Here is an 18,654-nt window from a genome sequence, read left to right as displayed (position 1 = left end):
GACCTGAGCCAGAATCAAGAGCCCCTCACTCAACTGACTGAGCCACCCAGGCACTCCAAAAATATCTTTTAATGAGAAGTTTGGCGTGATGCTTTTAGGATACCATTAAAGTAATCACCAAATTGTCCCTTTTGTTTTGCCCCGAGAGTTTGTAAAACTGAGTCAATATACCAGAGTGAGCTTCAGGTGTGTAGAAAACTATGCCTATCTTCAGTCAAGTGGTCAAAGAGGACATGTGATTGAATCTCCGCAGTAAGCACCTCTCTCAGGCAAACCAATTTTAGGAAAGAGTAGGTATGGAAGAACTGGAAATTTATTTTCTTAAAGTTATTGAAACTAACAGGTCTCTTCCTTCTCCCCACACATACCTCAGTTTGAAAACCAGTGATTTAGATTATTGCCTCTACTCACAAGGAGAATTAACAAAGAAAGAAAAAAAGGTATGAATTTTGTTTTGAAGCCTACCTATCTGGGTGTCTGGCTGGCTCAGTCAGAAGTGTGCAACTCTTAATCTCTGGGTCATGAGTTCAAGCCCCACGTTGGGTGTAGAGATTACTTATATTAAAAAAAAAAAATTTTTTTTAAAAACAAACAAAACCTACCTAGCAATCCAAAGTTTTCTATGTTCAGAAAAAACTGATGTAACATACTATGAAACCTATAATGCTTTAATTCCTTTTCTACTATCAAAAAACAAGACTGAAAGTGTAACCATTAGAAATCTGTCCAGTAGTACAACAAATTGTGATCAACAGTAATTGTTATGGGTGGCTAAATCTTCTGATCAAAGAATCTATTCATATCCATTAAACTCTTTCATTTGTCTAATAACACATTTTCATATGCTTTAATACACTCAATTCATCTTTATCATGGAACAAGTCCTTATTACTGTTTTCACTACAGAGAGATCTAGCTTTGTTGGGGGAGAAGTACTTTAATAAATTTAACCCTTCATTCAAAAATAGAGAACTAAGGAATGACTCACTCTTATGTCTCAAGCAGAAAGTCAATAGAAAAAAATATAATCAATTCTTCAATGTTAAGACTTGAACATAGCAAGTTTGTTTTAACTTGCCTTTGTAGGCCAAATTATAAAGTATGAAACTGTATTATACAAGAATCCTACAAATCGTTTACAGAAAAAACTGCAAATGTATTAAGAAATTTCATTAGGAAAAAAAAAAGAAATTTCATTAGGAAAAACATTTCAGAGTGCTTGAATATAGATGGGCAATTTCCATCCTATATTCAAATTTTGAGCTTACTGTTATTTCTTTAATAAAACTACTTCAAAGGATAATGAAAAGTTCTCACAATTTTGACATTTGTGAATAATTTCTTTACTGATAATGAATGAGATATAAAGTGATAATTTTACACTCCCTGAGATATTTTTAAAAGCTAATGAGGATGGTGTTCATAAAAAATTTTAAGTGGGACATCTGGATCAAATGAATGGGGAAAAAAAAAAAAAAGAGGTTGCCCTTGAAAAAAAATCCCCATATTCCTAGTCTCTAAATTCAAGTTCATTTTGAGCAAATCTTAACTTGGTCTTTGTATTCTCAGCAACTTTATCTTAAAAATCTATTTCCCTCACCACTCCCACTGAATATATATTTGTTAATGATGTGGTTGTACAAAGTTAAACTAAATTACACAGTTCTGCATTGGTTTTCAGTTCTGTTTAAGTTTGGTCAACATGATCTCTCACACAGTCTTTGAACTGCATTTTCCTTTTTTTAAAGTAGAATCCCAATTCTCTACCACCTAAGTTAAATGGAAAAAAGAAAGAAAAAAAAGCACATCTAATTTCCAGACATCAGATCTGAAGATTTAGGGACCAAATCCTAAAGTAGTAATTAATGTTTGGTTCTCAACCGTCACATAAGTCTATTATCACATTACAAAATACACAACTGTGCCGCTCCTAAAGGTCAGATTTTAAAATATCAGGCTATCCTTCAGTTTCCTAAAGCAAATTCATGACTCAAGTAGAAGCAAGTACTCTGAGAACTGTTTTACCTTTTTGCTTTACTTTCAAATTAGGCAGCACTCAGATTAAAATAAAGAAAAAAGAAAGAGGTCCAATCACCTCCCTAATGAACAAATCAGAGAAGACCAAAAGCACTTTACTAATGCTCATTTGATTATCAGTAGTATTCTTAAAACATGAACAATGGACTGAGAATTAATATCTGAACTTCCAACATTCCTTTAAAAAAAAAACATCCCAGGGCAAAATGTCAAAAGTACATTCACTTTAGAGGTAAAAAACAAAACAAAAACAAAAAACCAGCCATCTGTTTATTTGTATTTGTAATATATATACATATATGTATATATATATATTCTATATATATACATATATATAGAATGTGTGTATATATATTACATAAATAGAATATATTACATATATAATATATAATAATATATATAACATATATATATAATATATTCTAGTTGAATTTCTGGCTCTAGCTCTAGCCAATTAAATTATGCCAGGAAACAATATCAATTCAATTTTCAAAATCATATACGCTGCCATACACTTTCACATCTCAAAACTCCTAAATCTCTTTATCATCTTGACTTCTCTCCCAATCTCCAGGGCCTATTTTCCAACTGCCCATTGGATACTTGTAACTAAAACATCAAGTACCATCCTGATCTTCACTCTTCTCTCACCCGAAGAGAATAGGAACACATGAGCACCCCTCCAATGAGTTTTCCTATTTCCATTATCATTCTCACTTTTCCAAGCTCAAAACCTCTGATTGTATCTTTGGGTCCTTCTTTTTGACACTCTGTTCTACCATCTAACAACAGATAGTCAATCTCACAGTTTTTTCTGCACAATTTCTTATATTTCACACACCCTCTTCATCCCCACAGCATCCCTCTAGATAAAGCCCTTATTTCCAAAAAAGACCTTGCTCCAAATAGCTGTAAACACCTCCCTAGTGCCTCCTACTCTAGCACTCTTTCCCCACCAATACATTTTGTGTAAAGATAACTTTAAACAAATAGTACCACACTGTCCTAGCAGGAGACACAGAAAGCTAACAACAGAAATGGGTAAGCATTGTATTGATGGTATCAACAAAAAGCTCCAGGAAGGCAAAAGAGTGACAGCTACTACACTAGAGGTTCCACTAGAATGGAACTGGGGAAAAGCATTCCAGAAAATAGCCAAGGTACATGTTTTGAGGAAAGGACAAGCAGTTCAACGACAGGGAAGAAGTAAGGGAGAAGACCAGAAATGTAGGCTTGAGTCTGGGACCTTTAGTGTCCTGCTAGTAAGTTAGGACCTGATCCCGTTAAAATGTGAAACAAACTAAGATATAAGAATGCTTTAGGTTTTTGTAGGTTTGCTACTTTGCTTATAACATATAATTTTAAAAACAAAGTAATATAAGCACTAAGAGGACCAGACACATCTTCTGTAAGTGTAACTAGTGGTAAATTACCTTTCCTCTATACTTCAGATTAGTAAAGCTTGCAGGAAAATTAGATATGACAGTATTCTCTTCATGTTCATTAAGGCAGGTTGGTTTATTTATGTTTTTTAAATCTACTGTGTCTTTATTGATATTTTTGTCTTTGTGATCTAACAAATACTGAGACATGTTCAAAATCTCCTACTGGGGCGCCTGGGTGGCTCAGTCGGTTAAGCATCTGCCTTCGGCTCGGGTTATGACTCTAGGGTCCTGGGATTGAGTCCCACTGCTTCTCCCTCTCCCTCTGTCTGCCATTGCCCCTGCTTGTGTGCTCTCTCTGTGTCAAATAAATAAATAAATAAATAAAATCTTTAATTAAAATCTATTGTATTAATGGATTTGTCTATTCTTACTATCAGATATTGTGTTTTTTCAATTCTACACTATTTGATTCATTTTTGGTCTGTTTTAAATAGATTCCAATTGTCTGGCATCTTATGATTAATCCATAATGTCCTGGGCTTTGTTTTGTTTTTGCTTTTTGTTTATTTGAGTATAGCTGACATACAATGTTAACCTAGTTTCAGGTGTACAACATAGTAAAAATTCAACAAGTTTATACATTGTGCTATGTTCACTGCAAGTGTAGTCATCACCTATCTCAATACATCACTATTATATCAATTGTAATCCTTATGCTGTGCATTTTATTCCTGACTCATTAATTCCGTAACTTGAAGCCTGTACAGCCTACTCCCCTTCACTCTACTTTGCCCAAGTCTCCGCCCCACCCCTATGGCAAACATCAGTTTGTTCTCTATAGGTTTGATTTGGTTGTTTTTTTATTCATTTGTTTGTTTGTTTTGAATCTACTTATGAATAAAACCATATGGTATTTGTCTTTTTCAGTCTGACTTATTTCACTGAGTATAATACCCTCTAGGTCCATCCATGTTGCTTCAAATGGCACAACTGAATTCTTTTTATGGCTGTATAATATTCCATTGTGTTTATATATATGTATATATGTGCATATACATGTGTGTACATATATACATCACTTCCTTATAGACGTCTATTTTTAAAAAGATTTTATTTATTTATTTGAGAGAGAACAAAGCAAGGAAGAAGGGCAGAGGCAAAGGAGAAGCAGGGAGCCCAACCAGGGCTCGATCCCAGGACTCTGGGATCATGACTTGAGCTGAAGGCAGATGACTAACTGACTGAGCCACCAGGTGCCCTGTCCATTTGTCTACTGATGGCTCTTAGGTTGTTTCTATCTTTTGGCTATGATAATACTGCAATAAACATAGGGATGAATATATCTTTCCAAATTAGTGTTTTTATTTTCTTTGGGTAAATATCTAATAATGGAATTATTGGATCATATGGTATTTCTATTTTTTGAGGAATCTCCATACTGTTTTCCACAATGGCTATGCCAATTTACATTCCCATCAATAGTGTACCAGGCTTCCTTTTTCTGCACATCCTCGTCATGATGTCCTGCTTAATGACACAGAAAATGCTACTTCAGAATAAGCTTTTCAGTTGCTTTTTGGACCAAATATAACCTTTCGTGCTGTTCAAAACAATTTGGTAATTATTCTCCCCCATGTTTTTCCCTTTCCGTCAGCAATCTACTTCAAGCCAAATATACCTCAAAATTTAGAGCACATTAGTGCTGCTCAGTCTGACCTCCACTTTATGCAGAGAATAGCTGCCCACATGATCAAAAAGCTTATACTCACAAAAAACTGAGTTAGTTACATTATATGCTATCTGGTCACATTTCATAACTCTCTGCCCAATAAAAGGTGAAGGGGGAAAAGGTTGAAATAAAGTATAAAAGGAGAGCGAATAAAGTTTGATAAATCCACAGAACATTTTCTTCTTCCAAAGGGGAAAAAAAAATTCATGATTACCAGTTTGAAAAGTTAGCAGTGGTTTAAAAAGACATAAGTATAAAGCCTACGGCAGTTGACCTAATCATAGTCAGCTACTAAGATAAGTGTTTTACATCCATTCTCACTTGGGCCTCGTAATCCTATAAGGTAGATAGTATTTGTCATCCTTTTATATATGTGGGAAATGAGTCTCAGAGAAATTCCTTAACTTGCCCAAGATCTCTCACTTTCTCTCTCATACACACACACACACACACACACACACACACACACACACTCACAGAGGTAGTCAGTGGCAGAGCTGGGATTCAAACTCAAGCCAGTCAGATTTCAAAGCTCTGTCCATAGCCCCTATACTACACTGCCTATACTACACTGCCTTCCAGAGTTCTTTTACCTGCAAGGAAATGAAATATAACAGCATTTGCCCAAGTAAACTTCTAAAAATCATATCTAATTGTGACTTTTGATCATATAATTTCAATTATAGGTGGTCTAGGATTACCTGCCCTTTTGTAAAATTTTGTAAGTTGAAAGAAAGCAATTTTTTAAAGTTGACCTAAAACTACAGTTCAGTTTCATTAAATTTGGTTTAGAATAAACCATCAGATGATTTTTAGGTCTTCTTAACTGTGAAGAAAGAAAAAAAGAATGATAGACAAAAGTTATACAAATCAGCACATTGTGGTGAAAAAAAAGAAAGTCTGCTCCCATGAATAAGTTCAGCTTAGGTTCTTACAATAAGGAGGCTTTAGTAGCAGAGCATGACTATTCATTCAGAGGCCTTATTAGGATAGTTACTCCCTAGAGGGATCCTGCAGGTTTGAGACACATGTTGAGAGAAGCAAGGCCCACCCTCATAGGCAGGCTGGATATGCTGAGTCAATCCTGGCAACCAGCGTGAACATGGTGAGGCCAGATCACCCCGTATCCCATGCTTCTAATATCCTTCCTGATCCTTGGCAGCAGGAATTGTTCCTATTTTGCTCCTACTGCTTTGCTCCAATCACCTAATACAGTATATGGGATGTGGCAGAGGCTCAGTAAATATTTGCTAAAGGAATAAATGATACTGTACAAGTTATTTCCTCTCTTGGGTCTTGATTTCTTATAAAGCAAAAGAGTTAGAGTAGATCAATATATTCACTTTTAGCTCTAAAAGTATATACTTCTTTGAGCTAGAATTTCTTTTTTTTTTTTTTAAGATTTTATTTATTTATTCATGAGAGATACAGAATGAGAGAGAGGCAGAGACACAGGCAGCGGGAGAAGCAGACTCCATACAGGGAGCTGGATGTGGGACTCCATTCTGACACTCAATCCTGGGACTCCAGGACCATGCCCTGGGTCAAAGGCAGGCGCTAAACCGCTGAGCCACCCAGAGATCCCCTGAGCTAGAATTTCTAAACACATCACATAAGGCATCAGTCAAATTACTCCAGGACATCCGGGTCTGAATATATGCCGAGTCACAAGGTTTCACAATATCTTACTCACTGCAGTCCTGCATAAGATAAACAAAGTGAATCTGCACTGTTGAAACTCTTAAAACTGCTCAATATTGCTGGGGCAGGAAGAGATAGAAGCTAGTTGTAGAAATAACAGTAAATGGCCACCCAGCTAGGAAAGGAGAAAAGTTGACGTTCATTAAAACAGTAATAATGGCAGCAGCAAAATTTAGCTTCTTCATGTTTGAAGAATCAGAAAAATCTGATATCTGGTTTAACTGAATAATCTTACTGTGAAGGCAACACCCTCTTTTTTTAATAGTATAACATAGATTTACCTTCCTTAATCGTCAACCAGAAATTACTTTCTCGTTACAATTTTCTCCAAAAAAGAAAAGTAAATTATTGTTAACACATTATTTTAAATAATATCTTTAATTATTATGAAGCAACTTGACTATATCACAAAACCATTAGTTCTTAAAGTCAGATTTGATTAAGTATGTTTGCTGAAGATTGAAATGGGATTAAACATCAAAGTCTGTCCCTTATCTATAAAAAAATGAAATGATTTTCAAATCACTTCTAGTTTTTACGGGCAGAAATGGCTTCTAATTATTTTAAACCTCTTATGGATGTTTGCTATATACAAAAAATATTGGTAGAAATACAGGGGAATCAAAAACTCAAAATTATCAAGTCCTCAAATTTAGGATCCAGTTTGGGTAAACAATGCTTCACACATATAAAGTCAAAGAATAATTCAAAGGTTTAAATAAAGGCACATTAAAGAGAAAGTAATAAGACACTTTATAATGTAACTGCCAATAAAAAAAAAAAAAAGTAAGGACGAGGTAAGATATTTCACCATGGGCAGATTCCAAGAGCAGAAAAAGTTTATACAGAGGACATTTCCATGAATTATCTTTTTCCTTCTGTTTAGTCTTAATAGTCTAAGACTGCATTAAAAAATAGGTTATTATTCAAAGGACATCAAAAATTTAAAAAGCACAACAGCTGGTCTATGTAACACTTAAAAAGAAAAGGTAAAAAAACTTAATTTAACAACTTTTTTAAAAACAATATTCCATGAAAAGCGAAAAATCCTTGTATATTACTGATAAGAATGTAAAATGGTATACAGCCACTATGGTAAACAATTTGGTGGTTCCTTAAAACTAAACAGAAAATTACCATATGACCCAAGAATGCCACTCCTGAGTACATAGCCAAAAGATCTGTAAGCAAGAACTTTTTTTTTTTTTTTTTTAAGATTTATTTATTTTAGGGAGAGGGAGAGAGAGCATGAGCAGGAGGAGAAGAGGGAAAGGAAGAGAGAGTCCCAGGCCGACTACACTGAGCACAGAGCCTGACAGGGAGCTCAATCTCACCACCTGAGCCAAACCAAGAGTTGCAGGCTAACCGACATGCTACCCAGATGCTCCCCAAACCAGGACTTAAACAGATATTTATATACCAATGTTCATAGCAGCATTATTCACAACAACCAAAAGGTGAAAACAATCCAGTGCCCATCAGTAGGGGAATAGATAAACAAAATGGAGTATATACATACAATGGAATATTTCTCCATCATAAAAAACAATTAAGTGCTGAATGTATGAACCTTGAAAACACCAAGCTAAGAGAAATAAGCCAGATGGAGGTCAAACACATGATTCCAGTTACATGAAATATCTAGAATAGGGAAATCCAGAGATAGAGAGTAGATTAGAAGGGAATGGAGAATCATCGCTTAATGGTTACCAAGTTTGTTTGGAGTGTTGAAAAATTTTTGTAAGTAGGCAGTGGGGATATGGGTGTACAACACTGTGAATGTAATTAATGTCATTTAATTCTATACTTAAAAATAGTTAAAATAAGTTTTATGTGTGTGTGTGTGTGTGTGTGTTCAACCACAATTTTTAAAAATTACATGAACCCGACAGATTAAAATATAAAAGGAAAATGTGCCCTTATATAAAAAGGAAAGAACTGGTAGGCATCACATTAACTAAGATGTCCTCCATGCCACATGGCACATGTACTTTATGTGTGTCCTGATGTGATGTGATGTAATCTATGTAAGTCTTGCTGGAAAATTTGACTAGGATTTAGAATATGGGATGTTCTGTAGGACAAGTGACCTGAACTCTTCAAAGGATTCACCATAATTAAGAAAAGAGAGTACTGATATGATGGTTCTATATTGGGGAAACTACAAAAGCACAAGAACCAAATAAAATGCTCAAACCTTGATTGGATCTGATCTGGAAGAAAAGGAGCTATAAAGGAGATCTGAGGAATAATAAAGAAATTTGAGTTATGGACTGAATACAGGATGGTAGTACTGAATTACAGTTGATCTCTCAGTTACATAATGGTATATAGTTGCACATAAAAATGTTCTTATACTTGGAAAATACATGCTGAGGTACTTACAGGTGAAATATTAAGGAAACTGCAACCTACTTTTGGATGGTTTGGCAAAAGAGAATGTGTGACGGGAAGGGACAGGAGAGGTGGAGCATTCAGGGTAAGATAATAGTGGTGAATTTATTTATTTATTTATTTATTCATGAGAGACAGAGGCAGAGACACAGGCAGAGGGAGAAGCAGGCTCCATGCAGGGAGCCCGATCCCACCCTGGGCTGAAGGTGGCGCCAAACCGCTGAGCCACTAGGGCTGCCCAATATTGGTGAATTTAAATAAAGGATAATATAGGCCTTCATATAGTCTTTCAATTGTACTGTGGGTCTGAAATTTTCAAAATTAAAAAAAAAAAATGCTTTTTAAGAACTAGAATTCCTCAAAATTTCCTCTTTTCCACTTAGAGTATACATAAGAAAGCTAAATGAGGGGCACTGGGCTGACTCAGTCAGTAGAGCATGTGATCTTGATTTTAGGGGATTGGGAGTTTAAGCCCCATGTTGGGCATAGAGCTTACTTAATGAAAGAAAAAAGAAAAGAAAGAAAAGAAAAAAAGGAAAAGAAAAGAAAAGAAAAGAAAAGAAAAGAAAAGAAAAGAAAAGAAAAGAAAAGAAGAGAAAAGAAAAAAGAGAAAAGAGAAAAGAGAAAAGAGAAAAGAAAAGAAAAGAAAAGAAAAGAAAAGAAAAGAAAAGAAAAGAAAGAGGGATGGAGGGGGATAGGAAGGAAGGAAAAAAGAAAGGAAGCAAGCAAGGAAGGAAGGCAGGCCAAATGAACAAGGGGGAAAACATAGCAAATTCATAACTTTCCATACCTTCCACATCATACCAATGTGCGCCGTTTGTGATCCCATCTTTGAAAGTCTCATCTTCATCTCCTGGACAATGAGGGGCACCAGTTTTCATTATGGGATGGTTTGATGCATAGGCTTTTGCCAAGTATTTAAAGACTTCATCATCTGAGGTTTTGCTATAGATTCCAGTGGCCTTATGTTCTGGAGAGTCATCAAAGGGATAGCTTGCTACCACTGAGCCACCATGCAGATTTCCAGAAAGCACGAACCTTTGAAAACAACCAAAGCATGTATCAGTAAAAAAAGGCACAGAAAATGTCATGTATTTAAAAATCCTCTTTCATAAATGAACTCAGGTATCTCTGAGAGACCTAGAAAACAACTCTAACAGCTATTGGAAGCAGAACAACAACAAAGGAAAAGGAAAGAAAGTCTCATCAGTTCAACAAATCTCAGGCAAACAGTTTTTGCAATTTAAGTTAACCTTAAGCAACTTTAATATTTTAAAAAGATTTTATTTATTTATTCATAAAAGATACACAGAGAAAGAGGCAGAGACAGGCAGAGAGAGATGCAGGCTCCATGCAGGGAGCCCAATGTGGGAGTCAATCCGGGGACTCCAGGATCATGCCCTGGGCCAAAGGCAGGCGCTAAGCTGCTGAGCTACCCAGGGATCCCCCCCAACCTTAAGCAACTTTAAAGAATTTCCCCATCATTGAAAAAATAGCTGAAAAACAGTACAAGTTAACGTTTTAGGAGACATCTTATTCAGGGAATTCAAATGCATGTATCAGGTTGAATCATATGAACCTGCCAGGGTTCAGTCACTTTTTGATCTACAAAAGTGACAGTTTCATATAGTTCAATCTGATACTTGTATTTCATAACATGTTAACATTGTAGAAAACATGGTTTGTTTAAATATTTGTTGAACACGTGACTTAGGTTAATGACTTTCATGATTTTTTATATTTATTATCCCAAAATTATTTATATTTTAAGGCACAGAGTCTAATTTAAAACAGGATGTGTTCTGCCCCACAAATACAGTTTCACAATATAGTAAATTCACATTGTCAAGAGAGAAGCTACAGTTGAGAAGACTGGGGGTGGGGAGAACCTGATACAGTAAGCTGCTTTCAGAGAAAAACAATATAGCACAGAGAAGATTAGTCCTTCAGTGCATCACCATAGAAGCAGCTCTCTTTCTAAGCCCAAGACTTCTGATTGGCCCATTAAAAAATAAACTGACATGGAGACAAGGCTGCTCCCATAAAAGAAACACTTTTTTTTTAATGTTTCTACTTCTAAGTGAACCAATTTATAATTTGGTGAAATTTATAGATACAGAAATACTGAAGAACTCCTTTTATGGTGAAAGCTAAAGGCAAAAACATGCTGAAGCCCTATTTATACATCCTTCCCTCATGGAACAGTTCAAACTAATGCTGTGACTACAGATTGAACACTTTGCTCTTTGCACTCTAAATTGGATTTTCTTGCTTCTACCTTTCTGTGGCTGAAATGAACTGACCTACAGAAATTCTAAAGGGAGTTATATAGAACATTTCTTTCTATATGCTTCAAAGAACCTTAGGCCTATAGTATGTCTAATTTGAAAGGTTATTTTAAGTATGATCAATGTTATCCCAGAAAATATCAAAAAGTGAAAATATAACACAGAATATTCATCAGAAGACAGAATTTAATCAGTAAAAACAATGATTATATACTAGAATAGACTATGAAAAGAGACTAGTTAAAAACTAATATATATATATATACATATATAAATATATATATATAACTGTAATTAGCAATCTTCCAGACACCAGAGGATGCCATTTGGCGGAACAGCAATAGCACGGGCTTTGGAGCCACGCAAATATGGGCAAGAACATTCAGTCTCCCAGAGCTGTCACTCACCAGTAATAAAATATGATCAGAAAGAAGTTACTGCCTTTAAATTCATTGAACCCCAGTTTCTTTCTCATCTGTTACATGAGGATTTTTTTTTTTGTATTTTTTTTTTTTGTAAAATGAGGATTAACACTACCTGCTTCCCAGGGTTGTTATAAGAATTAATACACGTAAACACCTTCTAGCATAACAACTGCTTTATAGCCTCTGCTCAACTAATGTTCACTCCTTTGGAGATATCTAGCATCCTACTTAGGGAATCACTGCCTTCAGACTTTCATTCTATTCCCCACTACCAGTGCTAGCATTTGGGTGACAGAATGATACAGAAACAAAACCTAAGTGTATGTTCTAACATTCTAACTCCATTCTACCTATCCAAAAAATGGCATTTTAATACTGCTAAGGTATTGTCAATTTACTTCTGATTTGTATATCTAAAGTAACTTGAGTACTTTTCTCTCCCCTTCTGATTTTGGGAAAGTTTAAAAGAAAGCTAGCGCAGTTCAGGTAATCCATTCAGCAACAAATGTTCTTAAGAGTCAACGTTCTGGGCACTAGGGAATATGTCAGGAAAAAAACATTAAAAATGCCCTCATGGCACTCATATTCTAGAAAAATAAAATGGATAACTGCATATTCTAAGTAAGTGAAGCATACTACTTTAATTGTATATTTTCAATTAAAACATTAAAGTCTGAGATTCTCTACTAAATGCTGTGGTTTTTTTAAAAAAAAAAAAAACAAAACAGATTTTTATTTATTCATGAGAGACAGAGACTCAGGCAGAGGGAGAAGCAGACTCCCTACGGAGAGCCCAATGCGGGACATGATGAAGGGGGACGGAGGGGACCTCAATCCAAGGACTCCCGGATCACACTGTGAGCTGAAGGCAGATGCTCAACCACTGAGTCACCCAGGCACCCCTACTAAATGCTGTTTTCACTTTGGCATTTTTTTAAATATTTTATTTATTTGAGAGCGAGAAAGCACAAGCCAGGGGGAGAGGCAAAGGGAGAGGGGGAAGCAGACTCCCCGCTGAGCAGGGAGCCCAATGGAGGGCTCTAACCCAGGATCCTGGGATTATGACCTGAGCCAAGGCAGACCCTTACCCGACTGAGCCACTCAGGTGCCCCTGTATGGCAATTCTTGCAATGCTTCCCTGAAATATTAAAATGGCCTAACCAAATGCTTTTAGAACAACAAAATACACGCGATCTATATAGGTGATAAAATTCAATTGCTAGATTTTCCTACCTTTACTTATGTAGTCTTAAAAGTATGAATGCCACTCATAAGGATTTCAAGACAAAGGGAAACCTATTACAGTAGCTAGAAGCTTATCACTTTTAGTCTTTATCAAACCATCTTTGCATGTCAATCCAATTTTATTTGAAAGATATTTTATGGTTTCCATTCAAATCAATTCTTTTAAGTGTTCCTCATATTTGACTTCAGTATCATAATTATTCCTTACATAAGATTTAAGGTACCTGCTAAATATAAATGTATGTAAGCAAGACTCTATAGATATTAAAAAGTTGGGGGTCCCCAGGTGGCTCAGCGGTTTGGCGCCTGCCTTCAGCCCTGGACATGATCCTGGAGTCCTGGGATCGAGTCCCGCATCGGGCTCCCTGCAGGGAGCCTGCTTCTCCCTCTGCCTGTGTCTCTGCCTCTCTCTCTCTCTGTGTCTCATGAATAAAATCTTTAAAAAAAAAAAAAAAAAAGGTTAATCTCTAGGTTAACATTTTTATGTCTTGGATAACCCTACAAATAATTTTTAAAAATTATGAGAACTGGAGTGGCATCTGGGTGGCTCAGTCAGTTAAGTGTTGGACTCTTGATTTCAGCTCAGGTCATGATCTCAGGGATAGGGGATCGAGCCCCACATTCAGCTCAGCACAGAGTCTGCTTGAGATTCTCTCTTCCCTCCCTCTGCCCCTCCCCTCCCCTGCTCTCTCTCTCTAAATTTTAAAATAAATAAAAAATAAATAAAAATTATGAGAACTTGAATCTGATAAACTAAATTCTAAAGATTCAAGAAACTATAGTTAAAACACAAGCCCCTCAAAAATACCCACCCCCAGCAATATGATAATGCTTTTCAATAGCATACCAAAAAATCATTTACATGCCAATCTCCTATTAAAGTCTAAGCAGGTATATTTAATTAAAGAAGCCTAGTGTGCCAGAAATGGGGGTCAATAAAACTATAAAATCTTTATTTTAATGATGGGGTTAAAATCTTGTATATTTTCCTAAGTGTATGTGTCAATTATCAGTAATACAAAAACACCCACTGGATTATGTATAAAGTGAAACAAAGAAAATAAAATTCACTATCTGAAGCAGAAGGAAGTAAGTCTTAAATTCTTACATACCCAAAATAGCAACAAAAATCTATTTCTAATATAGGTGGGTAAATACTATATCAAGAAATTATTCAAATGATTTCAGAAAATACATTGAAAAACATAATTTTCCCATACAGACTAATACATTCAGTTCTTAAATTTCCTATTCATAGAGCTCACTCTAGGCATCAATCTCAAATTGCATGTATGCCTGTGTTTTTAATTTTATTCACATATCAGTGTCTTTTGTTATTAATTTATCATTAAAGATTATCCATTTTGGGATGCCTGGGTGGCTCAATGGTTGAGCATCTGCCTCTGGCTCAGGGCATGACCCTGGAGTTCTGGGATCAAGTCCGACATCAGGCTCCTGCGAGGAGTCTGCTTCTCCCTCTGCCTATGTCTCTGCCTTCTCTCTGTGTCTCTCATGAATAAATAAATAAAATCTTAAAAAAAAAAGATTATCCATTTTGAGGTAAATTGTGAAGTTAATTTGTGAAAACTGAGGATAGATGGATGTACTTTTCACCCTAATCACCCACTTTCCCTTCTTATTAGAGTTACATGTATGAAACATAGTTGGTTACCATCGGATGGTCCATAGCTATGGAACAAAATGACTTTCTGTCTGATGCCAGCAAACACAGATTAACTTTTAAATTCGTACAAGCTCCTATCATTGAACTAACTGCCCCAAACCAAAACTTATGTTATTTAAATACTGTGATATGAAAAAGTTAACCAGAGAGCAAATTTTTGATCCACATTTAAAATTTAAAGCTTTTGGTACAGCCTCAAGGTGACTTGCACCAAGGCAAAGCTCATTTTCATTTTCACAGCAAAACTAATACTGAAGAGAAAAATCTAGTCATGGAATTTATATCTCTGCAAGGGTCACAACAGGGCATTTTCATTTAAGCAATGCAAACAGTACATTCGATATACCATCTCAGAAAAGCCCTGGCCATCACAGCTTCTAACAGCAAGATACACATTAAAGTCATGTTTCTTAGGCAAATGTTCAGAGATCGTGACATGGTTATCTTTAAAAGAAAAAAAAAAAACCTTCTCCAGGAGATGCATGTGAAATTAAATACCTACAAGGGATCTCAAAAGGAGGAGTAAAGTGAAAAGTAGAATATTTAAAAAATCTAGGGTTGTCATAATGCCTACGAATTTTCTAGATCTGCTCTATGTATTTAAATATTACAGAAGAGATGATCCCAAGTCTCATAGAGAAATTTTTCTGTTCATTATTACTTTTATAGTATCTGTCACTCAGAAATCTTCAAATTGAGATGGCACGATTAACTATTGCCTCGCAAGCCTTATGAAACACAAAAATTGGGGATATGCTAGCGAAGCTTATACTTGAAAAGGGTAGAAGTACACGCTCACTTCAGACATTATTCCATTTGGAGTAAGTTCTTTTATTCCTCTCCTCCTCCTTTTTGCTGAAAATCCTATTCATCTCCTGAGACACATCTCTTGAGACATGGTTCAAGTTCACCTCTTGCACAGAGATGATCCATATTATTGCAGCCCACACACATTTTGCCAGTAGGAACAATTCCTGTAAAGTTTAACTGGATACATAAACACACCTCATAGATGTTTATAATATTCTCTTGTTATATGCCAATTTCTTGAGGTCCTATTGCTTTTAATTTTTACATTCCACATAGTGCTTAATGACACTTAAGGTGTGTGTTAAATGTGATAATTGGCCATTCAGCCCACTAATAAAGTGCACAAATGGCATCAGAAACCTTCTGGAGAATCAAAAATGAAGCAGCTCACAGATGATAGTATCAGCTCTGTGCAAGTTCTCCAGCCATAGCCATATATTTCCCTAGCGGAGTCAGAAGTAAAGACTGGAAGTGAACCAGTGTCTGTCAAATAACCAAGAGGACCCAGGGAATGCCACTTATCATTGATCATTAATGGGTTACAGTCTCCCTCTATGGCTAAGAGCACGGACAGAGTCAGATTGCCTGAATCTAAATCCCACCTACACTCCCTACTGTGTAAATTATTTAACCAATCTGACCCTCAGTTTCCCATATATGCAAAACAGGGATATTAATGATGTGTATTTCATGAGGTTGTGGCCAACATAAAGTGAGATCACGCAGTCCAAGGAAAGAGCTTCCTTAGCACGTTGCCTACGGTAATAAGAGCAATATTGATAGCTTATCTATAAAATGAGTGAGCTGACCTAAGTCATCCTTAAGTTCTCTTCTACTGCTCATATTCTACGGTCCTGTGACAACAGGGACCAGAATGTCAGAAAGGAGTCTACCTTCTAGCTGAACAGCTCTTTGCACCCGTAGAACAAAAATGACAGCCTCTAGGCAGTGCTTCCTGGACTATTAGCCGGACAAGAGGCTAAGCGGCCTGGGCCCTGTCCCGGTTACGGGGTGTCGCCTTCCACCTTCACGCCCCCGCCCCTCAGGCCTGCAAGCACTGTCCGAATGCCTACTGAGTGCCCCGACCCAGCCTCTGCCCTTGCAGGCCCACGTGGATGGGCAAGGAGCGGGGGGGGGGGGGGGGGGGGGGGGTGTTTACCACACTCACTTGTTCCTGCGGATCCAGTCCATGAGGGCGCGCACCTCGGGCACCTCGTCCAGGGCCGGGGGCTCGCCGGTGCTGAACTGGTCGGGGAAGCTGCGGTTGAGGTCACGGCCGCGGCTGTTGTCGCGACCACTGGCCCCGGGGGGGCCACTATCGCTGAGGCCGCAGTCGCCCTCTCGGGCGCGCTCAAAGCCGTCGGGGTTGAGGCTAGGCAGCACGTACACGTCGGTGGTGTTGAGCAGGCGGACGAGGCGCGGATCCCCGCGGCGGTAGCCAGCCGCCAGCTCGCGGGCCAGGTAGATCAGCACCTGGCGCGACACGGTCTCGTCGCCGTGCATGTTGCCCACCAGTTTCACCTGCGGCCGGCCGGGCAGCAGCGGCCCCGCCGCGTCGGGCCCCGCGTTGCCGTCAGGAGGCGGCGGCCCCAGGCCGGCCGTGAGGCGCAGCACCCACAGCGGCCGGCCCTCCACCGAGCTGCCGATGCTGAAGAGGCGGGCCAGGCCCGGGGGCCCAGCTGCCGCCGCCTCCCTCAGCGCCGAGCCCAGCTCCTCTTCGTGGTAGTAGCGACTGAACTGGCCTTCGTCCGCCTCGGCGCCTGCGCTCGTCGTCGTTGTCGTCGCCTCCGCCTTCTTGATGTGCGCTGCCCGGGACGGGTTCTGCAGCAGCAGCAGCACCAGCAGAAGCAGCAACAGCAGAGGCGGGAGGCGCCCGGGCCGCCAGGGCGGCCGCGCGTCCCAGCCTCTCGCCATGTTCCAGCAGCTCGGCTTTACCCAGCGGGGCTCCTGCGGCTCGGTGCTCCGCGAGGCGGGGGCCCGCCGGATCCCCTCCGCGCCTAGCAACCCCCCTCCCGCCCTCCAGCCGCAGCCAATCGTGGACGGGCCTGCTGAGGCGTCACGTGGGGGGGGCGGGGCTTTCCCTTAAAGAAGCAGGCCCCTCTGGGCGTGCCTTTCTCCTGTCCCGGACGAGTTGGGTCACTCTCTTCCTTCCTTCCTTCGCTAAGTTTCCTCTCGCGCTCTTTTCCCTCCTCCCCGTTTCCTCTTCTGCGTTTGCTCCGCTTGTCCTCTACTCGCCCAATCTCTCCGTTATGGCTTACTCGTTAAAGTCCCACCCACTTTTTCTCTGAGTACTCTTGCTAGCTCCCTTCCCATCTTTGTTGCAGCTTTCCCCACTGCGCTTTAACGCTTAGAACCGACAATCAATCGGAAGAATCAAAGGTTCCAAAGAATCAAAGGACTAAAAACAAAACAAAACAAAACAAAACAAAAGGTTCCAAAGAATCTACGTTTAAAGAGCCAAAGGATTGCCTTAGCCCTTTCCACCCTGCGCCCTTTCCCCTGGAGCCGCCCTGCCTTGGCTTGAGCCCAGCGCCGTGCAAGCCATTGAAGACAGTGGGACACTTCAAGCTCACCTCACAAGGCAGTCCATTCCAGTGTTCAGTTTCTGTGTTGAAAGAAGGTGTCTCCTTTATGTTTAGCAGAAATGTGCTGTGTAGTAGATTCCCTTTGTGTATACCTTAGTATAATCATGTATGATGTATATTGTCTTTTGATGTCACTCCAGGTTATTTAACGGTCACTAATTCTTGTGTGTGCTGGCTTCAGCCGTATGTAGGCAGATTTCATTTCATAGTTCGCTTTCTCACCTCTCACAACTCTCTTGAAAGATTTGTTTAACTTTGGCCCTAGAACGGCATTCTTAAAGCAGCAGGTATGACATTTCTGGAAACACTTGCTTGGTGACTGTAATTCCTGAACTCCTCCACGTTTTGTCAAAGCTGGCAAATAAGGTTTT

At 38.6% G+C, this 18,654-nt stretch overlaps 1 protein-coding gene across 1 annotated transcript in view; it reads right to left on the bottom strand.

The window, feature by feature from the left end:
* The window catches only part of CPD (carboxypeptidase D), a 79,317-nt gene extending 61,603 nt beyond the window's left edge, over positions 1–17,714 (bottom strand). Inside the window, exons 1-2 of the mRNA XM_026016312.2 lie at positions 16,867–17,714; positions 10,037–10,284 (exon numbers count right to left, since the gene is read on the bottom strand). Of these exons, the coding sequence (XP_025872097.2) occupies positions 10,037–10,284; positions 16,867–17,612 (994 nt within the window). The 5' untranslated portion in view covers positions 17,613–17,714. The remainder of the gene's footprint in view (positions 1–10,036; positions 10,285–16,866) is intronic.
* Between the last annotated feature and the right edge of the window lie 940 nt (positions 17,715–18,654).

This window comes from Vulpes vulpes, chromosome 2 (assembly GCF_048418805.1).
Source record: "Vulpes vulpes isolate BD-2025 chromosome 2, VulVul3, whole genome shotgun sequence".
Taxonomy (NCBI): Eukaryota; Metazoa; Chordata; class Mammalia; order Carnivora; family Canidae; genus Vulpes; species Vulpes vulpes.
This window is presented reverse-complemented; position numbering and strand designations above follow the sequence as displayed.